Consider the following 13070-nt stretch of genomic DNA (forward strand, 5'->3'; position numbering starts at 1 on the left):
TTAATCCTTATACAATAAAAAAATAAATTTAGCAATAAGATTTTATACATTTAGTATATAATTACTAAAGATTAGTTTACTTAAATTATAAAACGTATTGGTTAAAGTTTTAAGATTCTAAAAATAAAAAAAGATTTAGGTTATAAAGAGTTATTTATTATTAAGGATAATTATACTTTATTTAAATATTAATAAGTATTTAGATATATTAGGTATATAGAAATTAATTACAATTTTAATTCTAAATAACCTAGTATATAGACGGAATATATTGCGCCTTTTATAGTTCGTTATTATTATAACGAAGAATAAATTAAATTTAGGCTAGCTATTACTACGTCGCTACTCTGTAGTAAACTCGAGCTTCGGATATATTCTAAAGTATATTTTATAGAGAGATAGGTAAATAAGTAAGATATATAGTTATTGCCCTTATAAATATTTATTAACGAGTTTAGACTTTTTCGATCTATGCGAAGATCAATCCTTAGCATATATTTATTCTGTCAATTCTTCCTCCGAACTATTCGAGAGCGACAATCTAGTATAATTCCTATTATACTTAGACTATTCAGAGTATAATTGTTTTATATTCTTAAATCGCTTACTTATATAACCGAATTTAATAAAGGTATTGAAATTGATATTAGGAATGGAAATGAAAAGATTTTAATTTATTTATTTATTAGTATATTAATTAGAGATATACTATAATAATAGAAAATATTTGGATGCCTTTTATATATAGTTAAAAGATTTTGCCGGTTCTGTTTTATTTAGAAAGAGAAACGCTTTAATCTCCGGTTTAATATATAGAATTAGGGTCGCTATTACTTCTAGTATATTAGAGATATTGAAAAAATTAAAGTAATACTACCGCGTCTATATAAAAGCAAGCTTATTAAATTAGGTTTATTATTAGACTTCCGAATATTAAATATTCTTATAGTTTTATTCCCGGTATTAGATATTATTCGATCCCGTCTAGGCGACGCTATCTATTCCGAATATTAGGGATTAGGAAAATATTTTCTATATTTTATATTCGATTTTAATAAGGGGGGGTTTTTATTTAAAAGAGTATCTAATAAGGTTATTATTAAATTTCGGACTTTTCCTTTCCCTATAGGTTGGAGCTAAATATTATCTATTAGGAAGTATATCAATTCAATAAATATATAGTAAGTAGGTAGGGTAATTGTAATAACGCTAGTGTTTTTATATATATGGTTTAAAGATAAATATATTAAGTCGAATTTGATTGAGCCTATTGAGAGACTAGCTATTGATAAAGATCTCGGATATTTGAATTTAATAGTTTTACGAAGCGGTTTTCTAAAAGGTATAAAGTTTATTACGAAATATTATATTATTTTCGCTTTCTGGACATTTGCTGTTAGTCTTATTACGATAAATGGCAATTAAAATAGACTTTATAACCGAGCTGCACTTAGAACGAAATTAATAGTAGGAAGAAGAGCTATCTAGTTTATATTTTACGTTCGATAGAATATATAGAATAAAAGTAAAAAAAAAGGTAACAAATTTATATCCGGTGCTCGAAAGTTAATAAAACCCCTATAGGCTACCGGACTATATAATTATACTATCTACCTTCGAGCCGAATCCCTAATTCTAATACCTTGGTACCCGGGCTTACCTAATATTAGATTTAGTACTAGTACGTATACTATTCCTATATCTAAATCTATCCGTATACCTTTGGTAGCGGTATTAAAAGCGTTATTTGTAAAATTTGTAGTGTTAAGTAAAGTATTGAGTAATACGGGGGTAGGGATGTAAGATCCGGATAGCGGTGTTAATTTAAATATAAGCGAAGTAAATAACGAAGGAAAATAGAGTAGGAAGCTAGTACTTCCTAATATATATTAAGGTTTATACTATTACGAAACAATAGGAGAGTACGGAGCTCTTTATATAATATTTATTCTATTTGGAGAATTTTAATACGGTAAGTATAAGACCAATATTAATCTAATAAATCTCTACAATATAGTATTAACGCTATTATAAAAGGATTAACTGCAATAAACTATTATATATTTATTTGCCGGATATTTTAAATATACGGACCCTAATAACTACTAAAGGTTCTTTAAATTCAAAGAACTTTGCCTTACTATAACTAAAAGATAGGATCTCTAGCTTAGCGAATAATTTAAGGATAAAGATATATTGAAATTCGATACTTTATATATATTAGAATATTATTCTCCTTCTATATATTTTCGGTTAAGCCCGGCTATTATAGAATAGTAATTAAATAAGCTTTTATACGTTAACGAAACGGAGGAAGATATTTTATTCGGTAAACTTCTTTACAAAGTACTAGAAGCTAACTACAGATTTTAATATTTTATAAACCTAAGGAAGAAAAATATATTGTAGTATAAAAGGGCAGTATTTATAAATAAGCTCGATAAAATATTTAAATTCTATATTAATAATTTTATCCGAGTAAAATACTTAACTTATATACTTCTAGGTTCATAGTCAAAATATTCGGTCAAGTCTTGGCTTACAAAGGTTAACGGCATCTTTACCTATAAAATTATAAATTTAGCCCGGATTTTTATTATAATAATATACCTTAATACCCTAGGGTACAGTAGGAAGATGGAGCCTATCTTTAATTACCCTATATATAAGCTGGGAAATAGCTGTAATATAATTAAGCTCCCTAGAGTATTCCTAGAACGGGTGTAGATAGTACCTAAATTAGAAGGTAGTATATTTATATATATTCAGTACGATATTTATTTTATATAAAGAAGACGGAAGGCAATCGATTAATATAGATTTGTATAATTTTTATTTAATGCTTTTATAGTATAATACTGGCCTAGTTATATAAATAATATTATTCTATATATAATACTTATAGTAGACTTTATTTATTATATTATTATTCGGAGCATTGATTAAAGAGATATATTTTTTTTTTCACCTATTGGAATAAAAAGATTAGATTTGGCGTCTATACCCTTGTTTCATTTAGCGTTGCAGTTCCTAATACTCCTTTATTAATAATATTCTATTTAAAGATTTTATATAATAAGTATAAAATATTAGTAAAAAAAATAAATTATTATAGAATATACCTATAAAAGAAAATACCAAATCTGCTCCCGTTTACGTTCCTTCTTTATTACATTAATCGACCACTAGTACCACTTTCATTAAAGTACCTCCATACCCTAACTCCCATCCTAACTAATTACATTCTACAATTTGAACCCGATACGCGTATAACCTCCTACTTCCACTCTCCCACTATTATTATATATAAAATCTTTTATTCTTTACATTCTATTATAGTACTTAACTAAATATCTTTATAATAGTAGCGTTACAATATTCAAATGCCTAATTTCTATTTATTCTTTATCCTATTATACTATACATCTTTTATATAAACCTCTAAATTCTTTTTACGACTATAATCGGCTTATTTAATTTAGGCCTCCGGCCTTCCTCTCGTACTCCCGCTTAATATTAACCCCGCCTCCACTTATATAATTAAATTATAGTAGGGACGTTACCCACTATCCCACTACAATAAGTAGGTATAAAAGTCAATAGCAATATTCGCCTTCCTATTATTAAATAGAGAAGACGAACGTAACGTTAATATATTGGTCTAGCGGTATCGGTAGATAGGATCCTATCCGGTCGCAATATATATTACCTTTTGGCTATAATACTATAAAATTAAATTCCTATTTCTTCTACCATCCTAAGCACCTTCCTCTATTTAAATTACTTATTACTAACTACCTCCAATTACTACCTACAACGCTTTCCTTACATACTTAATACTTTATATCTACTACTCCCCTTCCGTTTTTAATAATATCTATTACTAATAGCAGTAGGTTCTTACTATAGGTATATCGCACATACTCTATAACTATCTACCACTCCCCCTACCTTACCCCGCTACTCTATACTCCTTATCCCTAATTAATATTGTTCTATATAAGACTATCGCTTACTAATACCTATTATATTACATTACGACTACCTACTACAAATTTAGATTATAATTATACTTAGGCAAAGGAGCTTATATACCCCCTATATAATAATAAATATTATTTAAATAATTAGTTAGTAACCTATAAAAATTAATTTATTTTATAATAATTTCTAAAAAATAGATATAGGTCAATATATTCCCTAATCGCCCAATACCTTAAGGGGGGGTAGCCCGTATACTATATCTTAATCCCCAATCGACCTATTGAATTTGTAACTAAATATTAAACTTCCGGTATAATTATTATTTAGCCCGGTTATACTATCAAGCAGCTTATTTAATATTCAATATTCTAATTTAATTATCGAGCTCCCGATTTAAATATCGGGGCTTTAATTAGGCAATAGGATGCCCGGTTAAATTGTCGAACTTCCGGCTAAATTGTCCATTTCTTAGGCAAATATTCAGTTGTACCGTAAGTTGCATACAAATAGGAAGTTGGCGAATTTTAAACTTTTAGTATATTAGGTTTATAAATTAATTATTTCTTTTTACAATAGTTTTAATATTCCATATATTAAGCTCCCTCCCATCTAGAATATAATTAACTATACTAATTCCTAATATATTTAGCTCGCTCGGGGATTTTAAAGTATGCCGAATATAAACCAGAGTAACCTATTAAATAGATAGAAAGAATTCTAATTCGATATTAAAGCGATAGTAACTATACCTTTTCTATATAACGGAATATAGGTAAGCTTCTTCTCCTAGTAGTTGTAGGTAATACTAATATAGTAGAGGTATAGATTATAGGCTATTTGATTAATAATAAATAGGGGGAAATAGTAATAATAAGGGAAGTTTGGAAGGAAGTGTAGGAGAAAGTAGAAGTTTGGAAGGAAATTTAGGAGGAAAAGTTCCTATAAAAGAAGTAAATTTAAAGTCGCTCCCGCTACTATTTAGCACTTATTCTATCCTATTTACCCTACCCCTACTAAAGCCCCTAGCGCTACTACCCCCAACTATATAAGTATTTAGGGCAGCTACTTTACGCAATATAATAATTAACTATAGAATATCCCTACTTAGCTCCGGACGGAGACCTAGGTAGAGGTTAGAGTCGTTAGTAATTTTTCGCTATAATACTAAGGGGTATTGTAAACCGAAAACGGTAAATATTACTTTAACTTTCTTTATTTAGAAGTAAAGCTAATAATAGCGTACTCTATATATATAGCCTAATTAATACGTAAATTTCCACTTCCGTAGGGGACTTTAGTATATATATTACGAAAAATATAGGTAGCGACCCCTAACTCCTATTATATACCTATAATATACTAACGTTATTATAAATAATTGCCGCTACAATATATAAATTTGGGTTATTATATAATAAGTTAAAGCACAATATATTAGCGATACTAGTATTGATAATTACCGATAATCTAAAATCCTAGTGTAAGTTTAGGGTACTGTACAAAGGGGCTTAAAAAAAAGTAAGTATAAAATAAATACCCGGGCTATACACTTCTTTATATTATTAGACGTTAATTACCGGGAATAGAGGATAACCCTAGGAATAAATATTTAATACTTTCGTAATAGTAGTAAATAAGGGAATTGCCCTAAATTACCTCAAAGGTAAAGTATAAGGTATATTACTTAGAAATACCTATAGTAATAGAATAGAAGTAGTAAATGAATATTAGTAGCAGCCCTAGGGCAGTAAGTTATAGATAGACATTAAATAGATATTGCGATAGTTTTAAATAATATAATAATACTCATATAATATTTAATTACACCGTTCAACTTCTAATTGTATATTAATTAACTATTATTATATTGTGTATACAATAGTAAAAGTTCGATAAAATGAACTGATGCATGTACAGTAGGACGTCTATAAGGAAAAGAAAAATAAATTTGAAATGTAAATTAAAGGATTAAAAATAATTTTTATACAAATTTATTTTATATTATAAAAAGACAGTTTGGCTAATAGCTACTTCGGGGGTGGAATAAAATATTAGAATTAAAGCACCTTCGACAATTGAACATTCTAATATACAGAAGTTTCTATTGTAAGCGCGAACTACTTTTTAATAAAAATTCCTATTGCGCGCGCTACTTTCTGTTCTGTACAAAACGCTGTTGCCGTTTGAGCGTACTGTTCTGGCGGGTTAGCCGTCCAAACGTAAATAGACCGACTATTAAAACGTATTGATTACAGTCTACAATTGTTCAACCAAATATGCAATTATCGAAAAGGGGCTTGTACAAGCGGATTCGTTCTACAACGCTTTTGCACTGTCAACACTACTGCCTGCACCCTGTTCTGGCCCTGTTGTCAGACCCCCCATTCCCAGCAGGGTGAGGTGAAGCTGTTCGGGGGGACAAATGTACTTACAAGCACGGACCAGCCCCGGTCCGTCTCTCATTGGATCAGGCGGAACGGGAGTGACATCAAGGAACGCCTTCCAGGTTCCCCACCGCCGTGCACGCTAGAGGTACATAGGTACCTGCCTACCTGTACCTACAGTACTAGTAGGTAGTTGGGTGTACCTAGGTGGCTTGAGGCTCTGTGGAGTAACTTCCTTGAGCGGGACCTAACCCTGTCCCATCCGCCCTGCACTGCAGCACCGCGTCGTCTCTTCAACGACCTAAACTGAACCCCACGAAGCAGCGTTCGTCAGAGTGCCCGTGGTGCCTGAAAAGGCGGAAGAGAGTGGCAGAAATCAATTAATTAGAAAGTCGCGTCGCGTTCAGAGGTAGGTAGTTAGCGCTTCAACCACTACCATACTGCAAACGCCGTCCGTCGCATGGGCAATCTACCTCTACCTACTTACCTTACCTAACTTACGCCTTGATTTCCCATTCCAGTACTTTCCTCACTTTCAGTTTGGACCTGGGCCACCTGGAAACTTCCGTAAAAAGGACCCTCTGTGACCTCGTACCTACTACTTAACTGAACGGGCATAATCCTCTTCCCACGCTCATTGTTAAGAAAGCTTCTTGTTTCCATCCCTGTGGCCTTCGCTCTCACATCCGTGGTGGCTCATCCAGCACACCCAGCTGCGCAACGCGAAAAGCGACTCGGCGCCACATCCCGAACATCTATTACACCCGGGCACCCCACTCACATCATCATCTAGCTTTACTGAATCTACGCACTCAAGATGGCGCGCGACGAGATTGTCGACGATGTTGACGGTAAGCTTATGGAGCTCATAGTGCGAGCTTGCTGCCAGTCTGTGCAAAAAGTGCTGACATTAGGACGCAGTCAACATGGAGGAGGACGACGCCGAGGCCGAGCAGCGCCTGATCAACGAAGAGTACAAAATCTGGAAGAAGAACAGCCCCTTCCTCTACGACATGATGCTCAGCACGGCCTTGGAGTGGCCTACCCTCACGACACAATGGTTTCCCGATGTCAAGAACCCCAAAGACAAGAGCCACACCGTCCACAGACTGCTTCTCGGAACCCATACTGCTGAGGGCAAGCCCAACTACCTCCAGATCGCCGAAGTCGAGATCCCTAAGATGGTCGAGCTGAATCCCCGCGACTACGACGAGGAACGTGGCGAGATTGGTGGCTATGGCAGCAAGGCCTCTTCCGGGGAGCCCTTGTGCATTCGCTTCAAAATCACCCAGAAGATCGACCACCCCGGCGAGGTCAACAAGGCCCGTTACCAGCCCCAAAACCCCGATATTATCGCCACCCTCGCTGTTGACGGCCGTGTCCTGATCTTCGACCGTACAAAGCACAGCATCACGCCTTCCGGCACTCCTAGCCCTCAACTTGAGCTGATTGGCCACAAGGAAGAAGGCTTCGGCTTGAACTGGAATCCGCACGAGGAAGGCTGCCTTGTGACTGGCAGCGAAGACAAGACCGTCCTCCTGTGGGACCTCAAGACCTATGAAGGGACCAGCAAGCAGCTCAAGTACTCTCGCAAGTACACGCACCATAGCCACATCGTCAACGACGTTCAACACCACCCCTTGGTCAAGTCATGGATCGGCACCGTCTCGGACGATCTCACTCTCCAGATCATCGACGTCCGCCGTCCAGAGACCGACAAGGCAGCCATTGTCGCCCGTAACGGCCATAGTGACGCCATCAATGCTTTGGCGTTCAACCCACGGGTGGAAACCATCATTGCGACTGCGTCCGCCGACAAGACGATTGGTATTTGGGACATGAGGAACATGAAGTCCAAGGTTCACACCTTGGAGGGCCACCAGGATGCGGTCACCTCTCTTGAGTGGCACCCAACTGAGTCGGCCATTCTGGGCAGTGGCAGCTACGACAGGAGATTGCTGTTTTGGGACATCAGCCGTGTCGGAGACGAGCAGACCCAAGATGACGCTGAGGATGGCCCCCCGGAGCTGCTCTTCATGCACGGCGGCCACACCAACCACCTAGCCGATTTCAGCTGGAACCGCAACGACCCCTGGCTTGTGTGCAGTGCTGCTGAAGATAACCTGCTCCAGATCTGGAAGGTGGCCAACAGCATCGTTTCCAAGGAGCCCGCTGACATGTCTACTCCCGAACTCGATGACCCCAAACCGAAGCAATCTAGTCACTAGGATGAGGAAACTTCGGCCTTCCAAGTCCTGTTGCCCTCGATCGAGACTCTAGAGATACAACAGCAACAAGAGGAACAGCAACAGGCGCATGAAAAGTCCGCGGAGCAAGCCGCTACCATTGGATCCAGGACGGAAAAGGGTAAAGGTAAAGAAGCACCCAAGGAGGGCTCGAGGTTACAAGACGGAACAAGCGGCAGAGACAATGGGGATGGGGACGATGACTCGGAAGACACCAGTGCTTCTGAGCAAAAGGGACGTGGCAAGAGTAAGGGCATGTCGGTGTACGAGTCCTACTTGCGGACGGTGGAGGAGGCAAGGAGAGCGGCGCAAATGACAGGCGCAGAACGGCACCGGAAGACGCGCTCACGCACAACATTTGGCGCAGAATCACAGCAGAAGCAACAGCAGCAATGAAGCTGTTGAACGACGGCGATGGCAGGAAAATGGACGGTTCTCTAGGCGTAGCGGGTGACAACAGTGCAATTTGAGCTGGATATGAAGGATAGGTAGGCTTACCACAGCGAAATAATGATGGTAGACAACACCAGGCTTAGTTCAAGATACATGGCAGAGGGAGCTGCGGGAATCTCGACCAAACCAAGCCACAAGTTGTATGAGAAGAGATAGGCCAAGTCAACTTGAGAAGGCATGTAATTTTCTGAATCCATCGTTTTACAGACCTGTTAACTGCAGCGTGACAGCATTTCGCCGTCCTAATGTTAGATTAAGGCTACATCTACTCTAGGCCGTGAATCCATGGAGTTGTTTTCCCGTATCGTCACTGGGTCGATAGGACCTTGGAATCTTGGAGGTATGCGCCTTTTCATTGACAGTCAAGTCACACATGACCATTCCAGCAGGCCCTAGCAAGTTGAGATGGAAGGCCCATGAATCGCTTGCTATTGTTCTTGCTCGGAGTTTTGTTTCCATCTGATATTTCTCCCTCTCGAGTTCCTTTCTATTGTTCTCGTTGACAGGTCCATTCACTGAGCCCATAACAGCAGCGGTCCTGTCTCACCGTATGGCAAACAACCAGTGACCATTGACAAACACAAATCCCAAACCACTTCGTCTATCTCGCAATTTCTATTTTTACAACTCACCGGTCGTCTTTTTTCAACCCTTTTCCATTCGGATGATCCGAGAAACCAGGAAGCAATCAACTACACAACAACCAAGTCATTGGAAACATGTCGAATCTCCAAGTGCCCCGCGAGCAAGGAGAGGGCACAGTGAGAGCTGTCTCGAACCCTTTGCCCGGACTTGCATCACTAAACTTTCACAACAACCGAGGCGATGCTCAACAGGACTACGAGGCGGCTCAAGCCTCTCGCGCAAACGCCACGCTCGACGAAATCGAGCAAAGAGGCATAGTGCCCGACGTCAATCTAGTTGAACGAGAACTCCTCAGGCCAAAATCAAGAATCAAGAAAGCCGGTTCTGATGCCCAAAAGATCTTCTCTAGTCGCGCCGCACCCTCTCACAATCCTACTAGCAGCAGCGATGTCAATACCCTCGATCTCGGCCTTCGCGTCTACCCAAGCAACGAGGAGCTAGATGCAGTGGTCAACACGCTCTGGAGAGACTTCGCCAATGACGGTGGTTTGAACGGACTAAGCCACCAGCAGATAACTCTTCTTTATCAGCACTGGCATCAGCGTGCTCTCGCCATCAATGAATCTGCCAAAGAATGGCAAGCTCTCAATGTGCCTTCACCGGTAGCGACGGAGCCCAGCGCGAGCACGAGCACCTTTGACCTCTTTGGCTCCTTAATGACCGACTTTGAGCTTCTTCTTGAAGTCTGCAAGCATCTGCGCCCCATCGACATCATCAACCTCTACAGTATTTCAAAAACCTTCCATGATCTCGTCAACGCAAACCTCCAGAGCACCATCCTTCTTTGGACGGACCACATGGCGCCCACTTCAGCTCGTATCTTCTGCCACCAACTCTACTACCAATACTTCATCGATGACCCCTCCGGCAGAAATCCCAGTACTCACCGTGACATACGATATTTTAACCAGCCGGCTCCCAACCATGTCCTGTACGAAAACCAGCATGGAGAAGGCCAAGCCGGTCCCGTCAACCCTCTTCCGCCCGCTGACCCGCAACACAATACCCGCAAGGTTCCGTCCTTGGTCTGGTTCCAGATGGTTGTCGACCGAGAGATCAAAGTCCGCGACATTCTCGCCACCCTGAGCCGCCACGGCCACCGCACCCCTCACGACACCCACAAGACTTTAAAGAAGCTCTGGCTTCTGATGGACGTAGCCTCGTGCCGCGGCCGCGCCGCCCTGATTCACTCCCAGACGCTCTTCACCGACGAGGACCTCTACCGGGCCCGTCTCTTCTTCATCAAGCTCTACATGCTCTTCGCCGACCCCATCTTTGGGCCCAAGTCCACCGCGCTCGCCAAGCTGTTTCTCGGACAAAAGGGGTTCACGCCACTTTGGCAGTTTCTGCGACGCAAGAAGTATACCACCGAGGAAGAGATCGTGGAGATGAAGACGCGGTACGACGTCCGACCTACTCTTTTGCAGGTTCTCGACGGACACCCTATCAACGGCGTGCCGCCCAACGAGATGGGAAGGATGCATGTGGAAGGGTGGGGGCGCGGCGTCAGACACTTGCTGCGCCCGGATCAGATGGTCAACTGGGAGGCGTACAAGCGAGGGTTGGCCCTGCACCTAAGGGCCGAGAGGATGATGCTTTACGGCCACGTGGACTTTGGCACGGGCCGGCCGCTGGTGCCGAGTCTGGATGAGATGTACATGAGTGATGACGAGGTCGACCTGCCGGCCAACTCGAGCTGGAGGATTATGAAGCATCGCAAAGCGCATGGCGGCTGTGGGAATGTCCCCTTTGAGAGAGGCATGTGGCAGCCTAAGCATGCAAGGAAGGCGAGATGGAAGACATTGACGGAGGAAGAGAAGGAGGATATCTTGGCTGCGGAGGAAGAGGAGGTCAAGGAGGAAAAGAAGCTGCGATATGTGGAAGGTGATTTGGATGTGGCCCTCGTAGACTTGGAGGAGGCATTGTATGATTATGCCGTGGAGAAGGAGGAGGGAAGTCACGAAGAGCATGGCATTGACGGACTGGAGTTCGACAGCCGCGTTCCGATGCCTGATGATATCCTCCCTGGCGATGAGGAGGCAGACTTTGATGATACCGACTGGGAGAACTGCGCAAAATACATGACAGGTCTAGATCGTTTACCCGACCAGTTGACTCGCATCCGACAAGGCAAGGCTCACGGCCAGCTCAACAGGTCACTCATCATGGCCAAGCAGGTGTTCGACAGCAAGGCCAAGACCAATGCGGAAGGCCGAGAGCAAGACGAAGCTTGGGCGCGTGCCATTGTTGACCAACTGCCCCTTTATATTGGCGGCGAGCCCGCTTACAGAAGGGGTGTTCCCGTTGCTCCCCGAAACAACTCACCCGCGTCAAACCAGGCCTTCTTCAATGCCCATAATGGCAATCATGACTGGGTGCAGCCGGTATACCCAGCCCAAGCCGAAATACCAGACGTTCGAGCTGAGTATCTTCTCAAAGCCGCCGTCGCGCTCCACAAAGCCCGGCTTGACACCGGCGATCTTGACCCCGCCACCGACGCTATGCCCGACGACGAAGTCGCAGAGTTGGAGGATGAGCAGATCACTGTACAGATTGAGAAGAATGTCAATTACGGCTGGATGCTGCACATGCCGCGCACACAGCCCGACAACGAAGGTGCTCGTGATGGTTCACCAGATTACGAGGACCACAGTGGCAACGGATTCACCAGCGAAGTATCAGATTCCATTGACATGGACATGGAGGAGGACATCGACTGCGACGACGACGACGACGACGACGACTTTAAAGACCTCATCACCAGCGACTTCGATGACTTCATCACCAGCCCCAACTTTGGTGTTTTTCACGAATCTAACAACACAGGCCCTAACAACACCACAATCAACGAGCCCAGCATCCCAAATCAACACTCTCTCAATCACAACCCATTCAATCCTCACAACCCCGACGTACCCTACCCCAACCAAATGTACCACTACAACCACGACCCCGATGAAGAATTCGACTGGCGCGCCTGGCTCGACATGCAGCACCAAAACGACCTGCTCAGCGAAGCAGCCAGACTGGACCAAGATTTGTTGAACGGCGCGCACGAAGCCGGGCCGGAGGAGCTGCGAAGGAGGGTGGAGAGTACGATCGAGCGGACGCAGGGGTATAAGAATCTTAGGGAGAGGTTTTTGAGGGGGTATTATCGGCAGTGGTAGGGCCGGGTCAGTGGTTAGTGGCTGGTCTGTATTTGTGAAGTTGGTAATTTGGTCACTTGGTGTGTAGTAGCCTAAGTAGTGGTTCGGTTTGGAGTCTGTGTTAGGAGGGAGGAATGATGATAGGAAAGAGTGATGGAAGGAAGGAAAAGATATGGACCAATGGAAAAGTGGATGTTCTCGATGTATATGAT

The 13070-nt window shown here is 41.7% G+C and overlaps 2 protein-coding genes across 2 annotated transcripts; both read left to right on the forward strand.

The window, feature by feature from the left end:
* The first annotated feature begins 6684 nt into the window (after nt 1-6684).
* On the forward strand, nt 6685-9369 carry cac-3 (chromatin assembly-3). Its single transcript, XM_955901.3, has 2 exons — nt 6685-7219; nt 7290-9369. The coding sequence occupies exons 1-2, from the start codon at nt 7186-7188 to the stop codon at nt 8594-8596; spliced, it is 1341 nt and encodes a 446-aa protein (XP_960994.2). The 5' UTR covers nt 6685-7185; the 3' UTR covers nt 8597-9369.
* Nucleotides 9370-9786: 417 nt separating this feature from the next.
* Nucleotides 9787-12879, forward strand: NCU06680 (hypothetical protein; the record flags this gene model as incomplete). The annotated part of the gene is made up of 1 exon (XM_955902.1): nt 9787-12879. The coding sequence occupies one exon, from the start codon at nt 9787-9789 to the stop codon at nt 12877-12879; it is 3093 nt and encodes a 1030-aa protein (XP_960995.1).
* Between the last annotated feature and the right edge of the window lie 191 nt (nt 12880-13070).

Source organism: Neurospora crassa, linkage group V, assembly GCF_000182925.2.
Source record: "Neurospora crassa OR74A linkage group V, whole genome shotgun sequence".
Lineage (NCBI taxonomy): Eukaryota > Fungi > Ascomycota > Sordariomycetes > Sordariales > Sordariaceae > Neurospora > Neurospora crassa.

Coding starts and splice junctions, on each gene's coding strand:
- cac-3 (XM_955901.3), top strand. CDS start 7,186: ATGGCGCGCGACGAGATTGTCGACGATGTTGACG. Junction 7,220..7,289: donor GATTGTCGACGATGTTGACG/GTAAGCTTATGG, acceptor ATTAGGACGCAG/TCAACATGGAGGAGGACGAC.